General features: G+C 36.6%; 1 protein-coding gene across 5 annotated transcripts in view; it reads right to left on the bottom strand.

Moving 5' to 3' along the window:
- The window catches only part of LOC112517896 (insulin-degrading enzyme-like 1, peroxisomal), a 39,344-nt gene extending 21,205 nt beyond the window's left edge, over positions 1-18,139 (bottom strand). The window contains exons 1-13 of one of the 5 annotated variants that reach the window (XM_025125274.1): positions 17,903-18,139; positions 17,696-17,771; positions 16,792-16,859; positions 14,567-14,658; positions 14,397-14,470; positions 14,262-14,305; positions 13,767-13,818; positions 11,153-11,275; positions 10,951-11,063; positions 10,051-10,213; positions 8,393-8,485; positions 8,086-8,171; positions 1,370-1,456 (exon numbers count right to left, since the gene is read on the bottom strand). In XM_025125274.1, coding sequence (XP_024981042.1) covers positions 1,370-1,456; positions 8,086-8,171; positions 8,393-8,485; positions 10,051-10,213; positions 10,951-11,063; positions 11,153-11,275; positions 13,767-13,818; positions 14,262-14,305; positions 14,397-14,470; positions 14,567-14,658; positions 16,792-16,859; positions 17,696-17,771; positions 17,903-18,034 — 1,203 coding nt within the window. In that variant the 5' untranslated portion in view covers positions 18,035-18,139. Of the gene's footprint in view, positions 1-1,369; positions 1,457-8,085; positions 8,208-8,392; positions 8,486-10,050; positions 10,214-10,950; positions 11,064-11,152; positions 11,276-13,766; positions 13,819-14,261; positions 14,306-14,377; positions 14,522-14,566; positions 14,659-14,898; positions 15,028-16,791; positions 16,860-17,695; positions 17,772-17,902 lie in introns of those variants that run through there. The other 4 variants (XM_025125273.1, XM_025125277.1, XM_025125275.1 and 1 more) reach the window with 4 other exon arrangements.
- Between the last annotated feature and the right edge of the window lie 905 nt (positions 18,140-19,044).

Raw genomic sequence — 19,044 nt, forward strand, 5'->3', positions numbered from 1 at the left:
GGGGGGGGAGCGACGGCGACAGAGACGATCGAGGGGGAAGCGACGGCGATGGAGACGACCGGGAGAGAGCGACGGAGGTGAGCGATGCGATGGAGGAGAAGATGCCGATGGGTAGGTTAGGGCAAAAAGGAATGGATTCTAAAATCCCAGGTATATGGGAAGGATTCTTAAATCCATTGTTCATGGGATTTCAAAGGAAGCGATGGATTTCAATTTCTCACAATCCAGCAAACCAAACACTGGAATGGAATGGATTTCAAATCCAAATCCCCCCAATTCCATTCCAATCCCGCAAACCAAACGCACCCTAAGAGGTTGAAGCATAGATTCATGACGAAACAATCACTAAAAGAAGATGATCCTTCGATTGTTGAAGATAAGCCATGGTTGCAAACCCGAATGATGTACGAAGATGATGATATAGACAATGCACCAATTAAAAGGTGACAATAAAGTTGAGGATGCAAGCTGAAGCTCGTCATCAAGGAAGAAGAAAAGTATTCAAGTGGATTTGGGAGACGAAGATGATCGAGATTACTCCTATGAAAGTGGAGCAATGGAATTTGATCGTATTTCATGAAATTATGAAATGTGAAATCAATGAATTCACATTTTTAATATTTTTATGAACTTACAGTGACTTTTAATAGTTTGATATTAGATAATGTTTTGCATGATATGAATTATCTTGAATTTTATTTGTTTATTGCTTCAGGGCTTACGCCTCGCCTCATCAAGGGAAAACGCCTCCGCTTGATTTTTCTTACTTTAAAACCTTGTGTTCAAGATGGTTCAACCATGAGTCCACCTAAGCATCCTCGTTTCTACAACTTCCAACTTCTTCTCAATAGCCTTCGTGTCGCCCAACATTCCGGACCATACAACATAGCTAGGATGATGGCTGCCTTGTAGAATTCTCCATTCAGTTTTAGCGAGACTTTGTCACACAACACCCTTGTGGTGGCCCTCCACTTCTGCCAGCTTGTCTTTATGCGATGAATTATGTTATCCTCTCCTTCTCCCTCCATTTGAATTATGGAGCCTCGATAATCAAGGTTGTCCTTTTAGGGCAACCCCCCCCCCCCACAAAAAAAACCCAAAGTGTGCCCCCTCGCAAATACGCTCCCTACTGAAATTGCACAACATTGGTTCATGTTTAATTTTAACTTCGCACACCTCACTCATCTTTAATTTACGATTGGGTTTATGTTTATTCTACACCAATCAGTTTGGGACAAAATACTGCATAGTAATTATATGTAATTGGAAATCAATAACCATCAACCACAAACAGTTTCAAAGAAATAACCATCATAATGAAAATTCACGGATCCTAAATTAACAACATGCTACAAAAGGTGCAAAATACCTGCATATTTGATGCAATTTTCACCACATAATCAATTGGAGGAATCTTGTCCTGGTAATGAAAAACCATCTCGCAAATTGCTGAAAGCTTTATGTATCATATCAAAACTGAATTGTTAGTAAGTTGAAAATTCATGCAATAAAAAATGATAACCGAAACAAAATTAGACAAATAAACAACTATATGAACTAACAGAGCAGTCACCTACAATTTGAAGAAACATGCAGCATAACATGACAACCGAAGAAAATTAGAACAAACCAATGTAGGAAGCATTAGAGTACATGCCATCTAGAATTCTGAAGGTATGTGCTAATAATATCCTGTAAGCACGGCAAAGATCATGAATATGCGAGTAGTGTACATGTGATTCTTGGGATGAATTCCCAAGATGATGCCCAAGAGTGGTGTGGCTGAATATAACTTACACTTTATACTTTGCAGGTGTACCATCATACAAGTGAAAGGTTTTTACTGTTACATGTTACCAAACATAATGAAAGCATCGTCAAGTATACGAGTGAAAAAGGGAACCCGTTATACCCTAGGTAGTGCTGGAGGTCAACGGGTCAAAGTTGGTAGATTGGATTGGATAGTCAATTACTTGCATAAGTAGTATAAATAATGGGACGAAGGGGGGAAAGGGATTGATCAATTTCATTATTTTGTAGTTTTGCAAGAGCCTAGAGAGAGATCTCGGCCTCTTGAGAGCTGAGAACATCTTGTAATCATCCCGTTTTATTATATATTACGCATTTGGAACACCGGTATGCATCAATGATCCAAATGCATAATTTCAAATAAAATAAGATGATTACAAGATGTTCTTTACTTTCGAGAGGCTAGATCTCTCCCAAGAATTTCGCCTAAAACAACGCACTGAAGTGATCAGTGCCCTTCTATCTCATTTAGGGGTTCTTATTGGCTTACTGCTTGTAATACTACAACTGTGCAAGTTGCATGGTTTAAGTTATCCTCTCCTTGCCTAAAGTTGCACGCCATGCAACTACATGTAGGGGATTCTTGTATGTTCGATATGATTTTGTTCTTTTACATTACATTCAGTTAATGGTTCTCAGAGTTATTCATGCATACATCCAAAACGAAATTTCTATATCAAATACTTATAGTCATCTCTACCAAATGATAGCGTCAACTTCGTTTGCAAGGTTGACTCAAGCTAATGCAACTAAACATGGAAATAGAAATATGGCCATGACTCATTTCATCCACCGATTATTCAAACAGCCTGGAAGCTAACATATCATGCTAAGTCTAAGCTATAAAGACACTTGGACCTTAATCTATTATTAAACTGTATGCAGAAAGATTATGTATTTAATGTAAAGATTATCTCGGATAAATATTGTGGAAATGTAAATGATTATGTATTTAATGTAGGAGTAATGGGAACCGATCATAATCCCATAATATTAGTGATTGTAGGCAATCCCATAAAATCAGGGATTCATAGAATAGTTCCCTTTTCTTTCCCTTTATCTTGTGTATTTATATTGGATGCTTCTCTCTCAAGAATGAGGAGAGCAGGAGAACCTTAATGCTTGAGACCCCTCCAATGAATGGCTCGGCAATGGTGGCCAAAAATGTCAAGATAAGGAGGGAAAACAGAACCAACTACGAATTGGGATCTGGGAAAGGTGATCAACTCGGGACTCAAAATCGAGATGGGTTATGGTGCACTTATTGCAAAAAGGCACGTTACACCAAGGAGAAATGTTGAAAGTTACATGCTAAACCTCCAAGCCAAGAGTGGGGCCAGAAAAGTGCAACGGCTAGAGAAAAAGGACAAGCCCATGTCGCAATCGACCCAACCCCAAAAGTCAAACAAGAGCCAGCAAACCTTAATCAAGAGGAAGTGGAAAAGCTCAGGTCATTTTTCAGCACAATGGAAAAACCTTCTTGTGGTGATACTCATTCCTAGGTACTTGTTTTTTAACCTATTCAGTTGAGCATCCTTTTTCAATTGGATTTAATGTCTCACGTACAACCCTAAAATACTCCTGGATCATTGATTCGGGAGCAACTGACCATATGACTCACTCTTCCAAACACTTCTCCACATACTCACCTTGTCCAAGTAACAAGAAAATTGTCACTGCTAATGGAACTCAAACCACTGTAGCCGGTATAGGAGATATCCAACTCAGCTCATCCATTCTTTTAAAAAATGTTCTTTACATCCCAAAATTGTCCACTAATTTGATTTTCGTAAAGAAACTAGCATGAGATTTACCTTGTCAAGAGGTATTTTATGACGAATATTGTTTGGTACAGGAAAAGGATTCGGAGAAAACGATAAGACATGCTAAGGAAAAGGATGACCTATATTGTCTTGAGATGCCAAAAAGTACAAATTATCTCACTCTCGTATCAGAATCTATTCTTTCCAATAAAGAAAAAATCATACTTCATCATTGTCGTTTAGGTCATCCCTCATTTAGGATTATTAAAGTTATTTTTCCTTATTTGTTTAAAACAATCGATGTTGAAAGTCTTCATTGTGAGGTATGTGAGCTTGCTAAACACAAGCGTATCCCTTTTCCTATTAGTGATAAAAGAAGCAACTCTCCTTTTTATCTTATTCACACTGATATTTGGGGTCCATCTAATATTTCCAATGTGTCGGTTCAAGATGGTTCGTGACCTTCATTGATGATTGTACACAGGTTACTTGGGTGTTCTTATTAAAACATAAGTCTAATGCTAGCACTATTCTCCCTAATTTCATTTTGATGATAAAAAATCAATTTGGAGTAAAAGTTCAAAAAATAAGATCCGATAATGCTCGAGACTTATTCAATCAAACTCTCACGTCCTATTTTCAAAAGAGGGAATAATTCAAGAATCTTCATGTGTTAAAACACCTCAACAGAACGGAGTGGCGGAGAGGAAAAATGGGCATTTATAAGATCAAACCAAAGCATTATTATTTCAAAATAACATTCCAAAACATTTTTGGGGAGAAGCATCGTTCACAACAACTTATCTTATAAATAAACTCCCTACCCGAGTTCTAGGATTCAAAAGTCCTATGGATGTACTTTCTTCCTTTTACCCAAATGTGTCCACTTCCAACAATCTTGTACCCCGTATTCTTGGAGGTATTTCATTTGTTCACGTCCATAGCCAAGATAGAAACAGACTTGATCCTCAGGCTCTAAAGTGTGTTTTTTGGGATATTCCTCAACCCAGAAAGGAAACAAATGTTACCACCCCCCATCTAGAAAGTTCTTTGTGTCAAGGGATGTAACCTTTAGCGAAAACAATCCCTACTTCACCCAACCTTATTTTCAGGGGGAGGATCGAAAGGAAGATAAAGGTAGCCTGGAAGATCTTTTACTTGACTTATCTATATTAGCTTCCACTTCTATCCCTGAGCACTCCCCAGATACTCCTATTATCCACGATCCCGAAATAGTTTCACCAGCTCGGGAGCCTATTCCATCCCAATCTCATTCCACTCCTATCCCTAAGCTTGAACACTCCCCAAGTACTCCTGTCACTCATAAGTCATAACTCTGAAACAATTCCACCAGATCGTGAAGAACCTTGTATACTCAAGACAAAAGAAGAACATTCTTGGACCTGAGCAAGTCCGAGAATTTGATATTGGTCCTTCAAACGAGGTAACAATTTCCGACTCTACACCCTTGCAAAGCGTAACTGAATCTCAAACAAGTGACCGATCTCTGCCTATTGTCGTTAGAAAGAGAACAAGAGAATGCACAAAAAAACCATTGTATCCTTATCATGCTACACCTCTTTCCAAACATTCTCTCCCACCTACAAAACATTTCAGGTCAACCTCTAACTCCATTTCCATTCCTACAGATTTATTTGAGGCATTATCTAATGAAAATTGGAAGCAAGCCGTGAATGCAGAAATGGAAGTACTTGAAGAGAATAAAACTTGGGAGTTGGTTAAATTGCCGGAAGGAAAAAGGCCAGTAGGATGCAAATGGGTTTATACAGTAAAATACAACACGGATGGGTCAATTGAGAGGTATAAAGCAAGACTGGTAAGGGATATATGCAGACTTTTGGCATTGATTACTTTGAGACATTCGCACCTGTAGCAAAAATGAATACAGTTAGGGTAATTCTATCCCTAGCTGCTAATCTTGATTGGGATTTGCATCAATTTGATGTAAAAAATGCATGCTTGCACGGAGAACTTGAGGAGGGGATCTATATGGATGTTCCACCTGGTTATGGAAAAGGAACATAACCCAATACGGTGTGTAAGTTAAAAAAGGCACTATACGGCTTAAAACAATCTCCTCGAGCATGGTTTGGGAGATTTACCAAGGCTATGTTAATTTTGGGATATAAACAAAATCAAGGAGATCACACTCTGTTCATCAAGCACTCAAAAACAAGAAAAATAGCAAAGCTACTGGTTTATGTGGATGATATCATTGTAACAGGAGATGATAAAGAAGCGCAACAAGTCGTGAGCCTATGTCTAGCCAAAGAATTTGAGATCAAGACTTAGGAAGACTCAAGTATTTCCTTGGAATTGAAGTTGCTCATTCAAGAAAGAGAATTTTTATATCCCAACAGAAGTATGTTATACATTTGCTCATGGAAACAGGTCAAGGTGCATGCAAACCTGGTAGTACTCCTATATACCCGAATCATAGACCGGGAAATACAGAAGAAGATGCAATTGTGAACAAAGAAATGTATCAACGGCTTGTGGGGAAACTTATATATTTGTCTCATACCAGACCTGATATAGCTTATGATGTAAGCATGGTCAGTCAGTTCATGCATAATCCAAAGGAAACCCATTACGAGCCGCACACCGAATTTTACAGTATCTCAAAGGAGCACCGAGAAAGGGAATCCTGTTTGAAAGAAATAACCGTGTAACTCTTGAAGCATACACCGATGCAAGCTATGTTACGTCATCAGTTGACAATAGATCGATAACAGGGTATTGCACGTTTCTCGGAGGAAATCTTGTGACATGGAGAAGCAAGAAGCTCAGCATGGTAGCACGATCTAGTGCTGAAACCGAATTTCGGGCAGTGGCACATGGTATATGCTAACTATTGTGGCTAAAAATCATCCTAAAAGATCTAAGGATCAAGTGGGAGGCACCAATGAAGCTTTATTGTGACAATAAGTCAACAATAAACATAGCTCACAATCCAATTCAGCATGATCGAACAAAGCATGTTGAAGTTGACAGACATTTTGTCAAGGAGAAGCTAGACAGTGGCTTAATGTGTACTCCATTCGTGCCTACTCATGAACAACTAGCAGATGTTTTCACCAAAGGCCTAAGTAGACCGATGTTCGAGAGAATTTTATCCAAGCTAGGAATGGGAAATTTCCAGTCACCAGCTTGAGGGGGAGTGTGGGAAAATGTAAAAATGTAAATGATTATGTATTTAATGTAGAAGTAATGGGAGCCGATTATAATCCCATATTAGTGATCGTAAGCAATCCCATAAAATCAGGGATTCATAGAATAGTTTCCTTTTCTTTCCCTTGGCCTTGTGTATTTATATCATATGCTTCTCTGTCAAGAATGAATAAGAAACACAGCAGAAGTCCTAAATCTGTTAAAAAGCAATACAGCAAAACAGAAAAGTATGCATGGATCTTGGTATATTTCATTCCATGTCTAGGTACCATGTTTTAAGCCATGTATTTTTTGCGACTTAAAAAGTTGCAATATGTCTCGTTCGACACCTCAAGTAATATTCTTATTGATAAGGCTCAATGTTTTAAAATGTCCCAGCTGTTCTGCAGCCAGTCAAATACTCGGGGAAAATTATGGAGTTAAAAGAGGGCCTGGAAGTATTAACAATCCTATGATTGCATATCCTCTTCTTGAGAATCCTTTCACTTGCAGAATAAGTTATGTTTCAATGTATTTTTGAAAGTAAATATACGGCTAACATATTTCCTAATAACAACTAAGAATATACAACTAATCTATTCCAAATAAGCAACTAAGAATATATATACAATTATTACACTAGATATAGTAATGAATAACTTTCATAATCTTATTCAACTAATCTTCATGATCTCTCTCTTTGATATCCCCCTCAAATTGATGTTGGATGATAAGAAATGATCAATTTTGTCAAAAAGCTATATCCAGGCTTGACTCCCATAACTTCCAGTTGATTATCCATCCTTTCCAGGACAGAAGTTTGATTCTACTTCCCATCTTTCTTCAGGATGCCAAAGCAGAACCATATATTAAGGATATTTTAATGGGATTCTCTTTTGCATACGCAGGGACTAAGTGGTTTCACCTCATTTTTCCTTTGAAGAAAAATCAAAAAAAAATCCTTGCAAGCGGATAAGCACAAATGATGAGTCATAACAGCCAGATAAAGTAGGTTGGTCTATCAGTGGACATACAGCTAAAGGGATCAAGATTTTCGTGTAACCACCAAGTATAATAAAATGGACACAGAAATTTATACACACACACACACACATATATATATATAGAGAGAGAGAGAGAGAAAGAGAGAGAGAGAGAGGAAGGGACAGGGACAGAAGGCTGCAGTTTACATCAGATAAATTATTATTGGAAGCAATGATAAATGGCAGTTTGCAAATCTAAATACCTCAAATAATAATAATTATTGCAGGCGTTCACCCTTAAGCAGCTCATAAAGGGGTAAAATACACACAAATACACAAACACAAAGCCTCACGTGTACCTCATCAAAGATCCACTTGCAAACACCAGATTGTTGCAAGAGCGAAATGTATTTGAAAAGGAGCCCAATGATATGTTCAACATTTGCTATTGTTTTCAGGAAGAAACACCAGATAGGTCCACCATGCGTTTCATGAAACAAATATTACAAATGACGTCAGGATCTAATTAACACATAAGAAATTATAACCAATATCTCAACAGACAAGCTATTGGAGTAGGAACATGGTTATCCTCTTTTTTATGGTTAAGATGAATGAAAGAATGAACATGGACAGACACATGCACAAAGGACTAGAAACACTAACCATGACCAGCATCACTCAAGTCAATAACCACTTTAAAGAAAGAGAACTCAACAGTCCAATCTGATTCACCAGCAGATAAACTTGTAGCCCAACCTGCAACCAGTTTCGTGTAACTACTCACTCAGGAACCAAATTGGAAGAGGGGCTATTTTAACAAAGGGAAGCCATGCAAATTAACCAAATGCAAATAATAACATAATTCAACATACCAGTCAAAAGAAAATTGGATTGTCATGGAGAACAAAACCACATTTTGTTGTTATAGAACATGTTTTACCACATCATGACACTAAGCAAAAACATGTCATTTTAATTTTGGAAATAAAAGCATTCAGGATGAGGCATGAGTATAAGTATTGGACCACAGCAATAGAAGGCTTCAATTCAAATGGCAGAGTCGTCCAACATGAAATCATCCAAGATATTCGAACACTATTTTTTTCTCAACAAAGAGCCACCAAGAGAGATCATGTGACATCGAAATAAACTATCATTACAAATTGAATCCAAATAGAGAAGTTTTGGCTTTACTAGAAATAGAGAGAAACCTTGTCGTCAATGTCATTGTGGCTAAACCAAATGATGCATCTTCACAGAAGACTTGAAAGCCTGAAGTTTTTCCACATTTCAAATTTTTAAGAGGGATTCCTAAGGCAAGAGGATAGCCCTTGAGCACAGCTAGGTCCATCCCAACCATACATCCTCTTCAGCAGAACTATATTCATTGTGCTAATTGCTGAACCAAAGTTTTGGAATCATGCCCCTGGCATTTCTATCACTCAGCAACCCTATTTGACATTCTCATCAGAAATCTTTTTACATACTATTTGATGTTTGCCCAGCACTTTGAACACATGTACAGACTATTCAATGGTTGTACCAAATGGTGAGCAAGACCACCGGTGAAAATAAATAATACTCCCTCCATCCCACAAGAAAAGGCAAAGTTTGACCTGATGCACATTATAATGAGAGTTTTTGACTAATAACAAAAAACCTAAAATGCCCCTTAATAACACAATCCTTGAAAAAGTTTGTGGACAAAAATCAATCTCACCAACATCTTGTACTGGTTGATAATAAGCAGATTGGTAAAGTTTGAAGTGGAATCATAGAAAATGTTCCATTTTTTGGGACGACCAAAAATAGGAAGTGCTAAATTTTTTAGCACGGAGGGAGTAATTACTTTAATTATTATAAATTTCAATGTTTGATATAACAATTTGCTTCATTTGATCACACTTTACAGGCATATAATTGTGCAGTAAAGGCTATTAGATTATTTAGGAATCAAATTTTTATTTACAACGTTTCATAACGAATCATTCATGATTGTTATCTAGACACCCGCATATACGATATATGAATGGTTTTATGTAAGAAAAAAGATTTTGACTGGATTCTTTTTTCTGGAGTTGAAAAAATAAACAGGTATGAAAGCTATAATTGTAAACCACGATCGAATCTCTGGCGACACACAATGACAAAGCAAAGACATGTATAAGTTTCAATTATCCACAAAGGAGTGAAATTCAAGCTACAATAAGAAGTTGATAACTGTACAACACATACTAGTACCTTGAAACGTAACAAAAGCATATACACACAAAAGAAATGAAAAGAAGTCACGAAAGCTTTTAAAAATGCCGAAAACCCACCCAACTTCTTCAAGATATAGAAAAGCGATCCTTCTCCTTCATGACCAATCAAGTGACCAAGATACCTGCTCGGTCCTTCCATGTAATGATGAATACCAGGAGTAATTGGCCATGTAATTCTCAGCTTGTGACCACGTTTTATAGGGACAGTTTTCACAATTATCTGAGAAACAAATGCAAAAAGACAGGAAGGAAACATTGATCCCAATATCATATATAATTCCTTAAACATTTTCATGAGATAAATGATATAGAAAGAAGTTTCAAGGACTCAACTCCATCTGTCCATCCCAAATCAGAAATAATTACTACGACCCCAGCCTTGCCCCTCAACCCCAGACCAATTCCTCATGCTGCAATATATGGTAACAGTAGAACAATTGCACAAAATCTTCATTGCCAGGGCCATCATGAGAAACTCACCCATTATTCCTTAAATCTTAATATTTTCGAAAATGTCCCTTGAAGCACCCAAACCTCTAAGATTTGGGAACAAAAATTGAAAATAATGTGTTAATAAGTTGATAGAAATTCTTTTAGCCTTGATCAGCATCAAAAGTATAAGAGTGGCATCATAACCCTCTCCAGAGAAAAAAAAACAGTATATAAATTACAGAGTCTAATAGTCAACCTACAAAGCAGGTAAAATTCATAGACAAATATTTTTTGCATGTGCTTCCATGGCCAATTTCAATTTGGTACGGGTCATGCAAGTCTTAAAGGGTTGTTTCTTATGACGACACGACAAGCACAAATGTTTAGAATGAATCACAACACTATACTCACATGTAATCATATTTTAATTGTCATTAATACACTTAGATAAGGGGAGGAAGGAGGGCTGTCATACAACAAGATTAACAAAACTAGGAATAACAAATATAGCACTTCTGTAAATACCTGAAGATGTTCAGAGGTGCATGGCTGACCAGGGAAACTGGGATGAATGCGGTCAATGTTCCTTATTTCTTTGAATTTACTCAGTACCCTGCTTTCAATTTTATCCAGGCTTTCTGAAGATATAAATATTAAACACAATACATTAACAGATTAAGCTGACGAATCACTTTATTAAGGCTGTTAAAACCTGACACTTGCATACCTTTAGCATAAACAACTAGATTCATGAGGTTGGCCGAGTAATTTTCTTTGTAGAATATGAGGAGTTCATCCCTTGTATCTACCCCTCTTGCCTTTGGCCTTACCTCAAGTGTATCCCAGTTCCCTATACATGGGATGAAATACAAATGACTGGTAGTCAGCAGTTTCAGAAACCTAAATTTGTGATAGATGTTCCAACATAATACTTAAAACTCAAGGAAAAAGGTATAAAGTTTCTTTCCAAATAGGAGAAGAACTTTGTATGATGACATAATATAAGCTCCACCTGTCTTCCCTAAAATTCACCCGTGTTTCAATCACTCTTATGAAAGTATAAGAGAAACTTGTAAAAAAGAAGAGTTCATCACCACTACCTGCTTCAAAATTCTTGGTAACAGATTAAAAGTGGATATTTTTACTTCATTCAATCACGTGTTCATAAAGATTAAAAAATTGCATCACTATATGCAAATATCCATTATGTGAGCTGTGACCCCAGCCATAATGGTTCCAAATTCCTCAGCAGTGTTAGTTGCCTAAGCAGGTCCACAAGCATGCACATTTGAGGTGGCATGAGATAGCATGCCACATTTGAGGATACTTGGGATATAGCTTTGTAGCCCTGCTCATAGGTTTCTTGTGGTTATTGTCTATGCGCTTCGTGTGGTGTATTATCCAGGCAAACTGTTTCAGGCCTGTAGTTTCCCCTTGATGGTCATTCCTTGCAATGTAATGGGATGAACCTGTTCCTAATGCAGGAGTATGCTAGCCTTCTTGAAGTTCATTAAATGTCAAATGTGGGACAAGTATGACTCAACATTGTGTAGTATGTAGAATGTGATGCCTACGTCGAATAATCATCGTTTCCAGCATGTTTTCCCTGAGTTTTTATAACCGCTTAACCACATGCTTACTTTATTTGAATGCTGAGCCATACCATATTTTCTAGTGTTGTACTTGTACTGAGGGTATAGGGACTCATTATATCATAGTGTTAACAGATGAGTTAAAGATAAATTCAAGAAGATTGTGAAGTTCTTAATAAGTTAACATTGAAGATTTAATGTGCTTTAGAGATTCATTGCAAGTTGTATCATATTTTAATATGTTGGTTTCTTGTATAAGACATATTATGGGCAAATGTGATATTTAAGACTTGATATAATAATGATAAGCCAAGCGATTATGCTCTCCTGTCCATTGGCCTTTGCAGATCTCAAATCTTTTGGTATTTCTGATGATTGTCCAGCGATGTTAGTGTTCCCTACAGGAATTCGAGCCAACCCAAATTTCTTCAAATTTTCACCACCTTCAAGCAAGACTTCATTCGCACCGTCCAGGAAGGTTGGAAGGTTGAGTCAGAAGGTTCGACTATGTTCTGAATTGGTCAAAAGCTAGAGCTCCTCTCAAAACCTAATAGAGCTCATTTATTCTGTAGAATATGAAGATAATGCTTATTTCTATAAATCAGTGAAGGCCATGTTGTAGGAGAAAGATATCGGCATCAGTGAGGAGGGTGGAGAGTATAATGGTCGAGGAGGTGAGGAGGGTGTAACAGCCCGATATTGGGGCTAGAAGTTCCATGGATTAACACGTCGATTGACGAAATATCGATGTATGTTACGATCTGTACTTTATCAATAGGGCTTGAGGCTAAATGAGCTGTGTATTTTGACTTGGGGAACAAGGACGATGACAACGCTGTGATGAAATTTTAAATCGGACAACATATAGTACTGGACCCAAACTGAAAGTCCAATAGATGATGGTGTCAATTTATGATGTTGTAGGAAGCCAACGATCACCATATTTTAGAGTAAGAATCTATGAACAATAAATGGTTAACAAATCAAAATTATCATAAACATAATTAATATGTTGATCAAACATATTATATAAAAATGAGCATTTTCTTTCTTCATTTTGAGAACGATATCGATATCTTTTTCCAGTTTTGTAACTGGTTTATACATGAACTGATGTTCATTCGTGATAAATATCATCATATTCGTGAAGAACAACATATTTAGAAAAACATATTCTGAATATCATATTCATGATTGAATAGCATAATCAGAATAACATGCATATGAATAGCATAATCAGAATAACATGCTTATGAATAGCATAATCAGTATACGAATAACATAATCATGTCCTCACCCGAGGAGCACTCTCTGCTCTGAGATAATGATGAAACATCATAGTCATGATACATAGCGTATTCATATTTATGATGAATAATATATTTAAAATTGCATATTCATAATGAATAACATAATCGAAATAAGATATCCATGATGAATAGCATAATTATGTATACTATATATCATATTCATGTTGAATAGCATATTAATATTCATGATGAAAATAGCATATTCATGATGAATGGCATGCAAAATTGACATTTAAGTTCATATCACTCATATTCACAACCATCTCATCCTCTTATAATATTCAAAATGGAAATTTTGTGCGAAATAGCAACCTACTTTTATAAATTTACTTATTAGAGCATTGTACTTTCATTTTTCCTTATTACAGTAGCGTACTTTCAAATTATTTTTTATTACAATATGTCAAAATGTAGTAAAGAATGAACCTAAAAGGCTAACCTGTACTGAATTTGTGGTATGGATGACCTTCTGCACTAAGATGTTTTTGCAGCTGCAAAGTATGGTTAAGCAAAGATGGGAGTTAGAACTTCGGAATGCTCTTCACATTATAAGACTATTGGAATAGGAAGCAATCTTTCGCTGTGGAATGTATTGAACAGTAAGATGTAGGAAAAATTCAAGCTTTCTATTAAAAGAAACAAGTACAAATAAAGACAAATGAACCAGGATATAATAACACAAATGCCATCAAAATGATAGCGGAAATGAAGGATAAACATACAAATATTGAATTTAGATAAATGATATAAAATGGAAGAACATAAGCTAAATATCTGGTACAATATTATGAATGGTGTGATGTATATGACAACCAGTAAGTTACTTCACAAACACATATACAGAGAGCAATCTTGAGAGAACTCACATACTGATACTTCCATCTAATAACTTATGCCATAACATTGAGCCATTGATATGTGGAATCAACATTACCTGGTTTATTCTCCATGCATCAGAGAGTAAATTCTTCTGATTCTCTGTATGAAAAAGAGTAGGAGAGTGTGACTGAAACATCATCAAAGAAAGTATGCAGTAATCGAACACCCAACTCATTAAATCGATGCAAACCAGAGTCGACAGCTTTTATTTCCCTCGTAGTCGCATCAGATGACATCAGTGGTTTGATAAAGAACTGTGCAAATCTATACAAGAAAAGGCATTATTGCTACAATTCCACAAGAACAAAATGGGAACTGCAACAAAGTAGTAACAAATTGTCAAAAAAGAATGAGATGTACCTATCCAGAGCCTCTTCAAAACAATCAGCATTAACATCAAAGTAATAGTTGGTGTGCTCAGAAGATGTATAGGCGTTCGTACGACCTCCATGCTATAAGTTTGTAAGATATATTTGAGTAAATGTAAATGTGGGATCTGATAACAAGCTAGACAAGAACATAATATTATATGCAGCTTTGTGATGCATCCACTTGAACAAGCATTAATCTTTCTACTTCTGTCAAACCCATTACTCATTAACTTCTTCAAATGTTCCTCTCAAACACTATCCATTAAATCACCTTCATGAAGACTGTATCTTCAAGAGTATCATATATATTTGTAAATATACCCGTAGTGAAGCCATTTTTATCATGACAAAATTGTAGCATTGGAGAGTCTTGCACCAATAGGTATGTTCATGGTTCGTTTTGGTTCAGTTAATAGGGAAAATGTAAACCGAACTGCATGAGGCAGATACCTGGGTACCCAAACCGAAACCGAGTTGAACCGAACCGAAATAAGGTGGTTACCAGCGGTTTGGTTCACGGTTACCAGAATTTATAAAAAAAATATAAATTGCAAAATAAAATAATACTAAACTAGAACATTTAAACCAATTACACAACAACTAAATAAAAATAATTCAAGTGCTACAAATTAAAATAAGTTTAGTTGTTTAAACATCCACTCTTCGGTTGATGTCGACACCTTCACAACTTCATACCACCAAAAGGTAAAAGACTTTTACTCTTTTAGCTTTAGGTTAAAAAATATAAATAATAATATAAATATTTAATATAAAATATTATATATTATATCCGGTTGCGGTCGGCCGGTGGGGTACCCGCATGTACTTGTAATTCAGAAACGAAAGCAACCTGTGAATATCCAGTTTTTTAGGTTTTCGGTTATGGATCAAACAATTTCAGATCAGTTTCTCGGTCGCACGGTCTTTTTGAACACCCCCATGCACCAATAACAATCAGTTTGGATACATTATTTATTATCTAGAGTGGATTACATAAATTATCCTCGATTACTGCTCAATCTGCAGATTCTTCACTTGACTTCTTTCAACACAGAAAATCCCTAATTTCAAGAAAATTGTTCCTTGGTGCAAGTTAAAGAATGTTAGTCAAAGGGTAAATTGGTAAAACAGTTCAAAAAAGTTTCATTTTTTTCCTTTTGAAGTTAAAACATATAGCTAACTACGAGGTAACAGCGATAAGGCTAGGGTTTTGTACAAGGGTGGTAGCTAGGGTTTACACGAGATGGTACAGTAGCAGCCAGGATTTGCAAACTTGAGTCGTTAATGGCTTTATCAAGGACCTTGTGACTCTGATACCATGATAAATCACAAGTAGATAACTAACAAAAATAGACTTTAACCTTAGCAGATATTTCCTTTTGAGAACCTCTGAATAGAAAGACTTGGATAATTTTGATGCCTTCCCCTCAAAACCAAACGATGCAGATAGATGCTAAAGGAGTTGCAAGAGAAGAAGATGGAAGTTGCATAAATGAATATGATGTGGTAGACACGTGATCAGACCATGTTGGACAGGTTACCAAATAAGGGTTACAGGACAGAACTAGGAGTTAGTCTATCGCGGAAAAGCTGAGGGGATAGATTGTGGTGGGGCACGTTTTCTGGAGACAAATGACGGCATTGGTGAGGAGGATGGAACGTGTTAGACCTTTCCAAGGGCATGACCTTTGATAGGATTTCTTGGAGGCAATGGATTAGGGTTGGTAGGATGTTCTAACATTCCCTTTAGATATCCCTCTAGTAGGCTACTATTATTGGCGGATCTGGGCATCTCTTCAAAAGCTTCTTAAACTTTCTAAAGTTGTTGCTTTCACACTTTTTTGTACTTTTTCTAATGTCTCAAGCTTTCCAAAACCTTTTTTAAATCTCTCAAGCGTCACTAAAAGTTTTGCAAATCAAGAGTGTTCATGGAAGTAACATCTCTACCCCTTACGGTGGAGGTATGCTTTGCCTACATCTTACCCTCCCTAGACCCTACTTCCGAGTGGGATGTTCCGAGTACGTTTGGTTTGGCTTTTTGGTAGTGAGAAAGGCTTGCAACTCCCCAAAGCTACATAGGATTCAATAATAGCTCTTTGAAATCAACTCCAACCAAAAGCAAAAGGGAGAAAGAAACAAGGACCCAATAACTTATCTTCTATGAAATAACTTGAGTACCAAAAAGAAAGAAAACTAATATACAATATCAAGTACCTCGGATATGTAAGTAGAATAACTATCCTCCAAAGGATACTTCTCACTTGCATAGAATAGCATGTGTTCTGCAATTATAATAATAAAAAGAAATATAATGAGCTTAAATGTATCTTTAGATGAACACATGACTAGTGAGCCTTGAATTGTTCTCAAAACTCTAAATTTGGGTATATAGATACTTCTATGGATATTATAGCTAACAAATATCAAAACATATTATACTTGAAACCATGTGGTTAAATGGACATGTTGAATTCTCAGAGATTGCTGTTAAGATGGACTAAGATTTCAGCTTCAAGAGAGTACCAACAATTGTGCTACAACTGAAATTGTATAGACATCCCTAGCTTTTGAAATCAGCGAGGTGTTATAACTGTATCATAAATCAAAAAACCATACGTAGGACTCAAACCAATTAAAGTGTTGAACTAGAGAGTTAGAACAACCCATTTTCTCCCTATATATAGGTGCTTCGAGTAAACAAACAGTTACATATTATATTTAACGACTCTGCATCACAAAGAATATGAATGCATGTAAAATGATCACTAACAATAAACTACAAATATTTAGTGCTTGATGCAATAGATGTTTGCAACTTGAAGTGGTCAACCTATTGTTACCAATTAATTAATCTGTTCCAACTTTTTGCTCCAAAATTGACACTAGTCCATTTGACCTAAAGCTACACTGTCGCTCATCAGGAATGTGTTCGGCCACTCAGATGTGCAAAATTATCATGAAGAACTTACGATTAATATTGATCAAGGAAATAACATAATCCTAGAACGTTGCTTCTGTTATGATGCTCAACAGATTTTGATTTCGATATAAAACGAGTATACAATTATAAGGGAAGAGAATTAACAGTCAAATAGAACTGGAAGAAAAATATGCGTACCAAGGAAATGGGCGAGGCCTTCGAGACCTTCAGGATCACTAAATGAACCAACACCAACATTCATTGAGGCTGAACACTGACCAAAGCAAAAAACAAAAATGGATTATTCATCTCAATAGTTATTCAATCAAAACAAATAAATTGGTTATCAGCAATAATAAAAATCCCTAAAACTGATAAATAAGTATGATTGAATCAAAGATATACCTTATCGGTGTCAGGATCACTGATGAGGAGAACTTGAAGAGAGTTGGGAAGGATGACTCTTCTGTAATCTCTGTTGTCGGTTCGAGGTTTGATTATCTCCACCACCTCCAACTTTTCCTTTCCGATTGCCATGGTCTCTTGGTGCTTCAATCTTGGTCTTGCAGAATTGCAGTCGAAGCAGGAAGAGAGGGTCGCAGGTGGAAATTTAGGGTCCGCGTTGATTATCAACGCGATGACAAGACCAGGACTCCCTCGTCCCCTTCCAAACATTTTATAGTTTAAAAAACCAAATATAAATGCTTATCGATAGGAATCAATGCCATAATTTATTTTATAAGATAAAATTGTAGTATATTAAAATAGTATTATATATAATAATTTACCTGGATAATAGTCTTCACCATCACTTATCATGAAAGACTCTGTCTCTATAATCGCTTTAGATTTTCAACTCTTGTCATGTACATCAGGTAAGAAAAGTTACCCGATCTAAATGACACTGGTCGTAGAGGGTAGGCGACCTCTTAATACACATTTTTTTAGTTTAGTGTTTTAATAATATATTTGTAATTGTTTTGAAGGTATCATTGGAATTTAAGGGGTTGTTTACTAAATGTTTACCCGGTAAGTGCTTACGAAGTCATTTATCTTACAGGATGAATATTGCAAGGGTCAAGAATTTTACCCTATAAGAGCGATGAGAAGGATAAGAGTTTTACCCGGTAAGTGAGACTGATGACTCTTACTCGATAAGTTTTTACTGGGTAAATCATCGCATACAATACCGTTTTGATGGACTACAATCTTAGGGGCTGTTTACTAATCTCTTACCACCTCTTACCCGTTAAGAGATGCTTACCCGGGTAAGAGGTAAAAGTGTTTACCTAACAGCAAAATCAACAATCAGATTTTCGACCTCTGATCGTCCTCTTACTGGAGTCGGCAAAAAAAATGAATCTTACCGTGGTAAGAGGTATGTATTCCTAATCTACCCTCTTCATCTAAAACCCTAAATAGATGCATCTTTCTTTATACAAACAGGTGGGTCATGTCTGATTCAAGGTGGGGAAGTATTGGTGTCCGGTTCAAGGTGTTGAAGGGTGACGGGAGGGAGGCGACGGGAGGGCGGCGACGGGAGGGCG

Source organism: Cynara cardunculus (assembly GCF_001531365.2).
Source record: "Cynara cardunculus var. scolymus isolate 2C chromosome LG 9, CcrdV1, whole genome shotgun sequence".
Classification (NCBI taxonomy): Eukaryota; Viridiplantae; Streptophyta; class Magnoliopsida; order Asterales; family Asteraceae; genus Cynara; species Cynara cardunculus.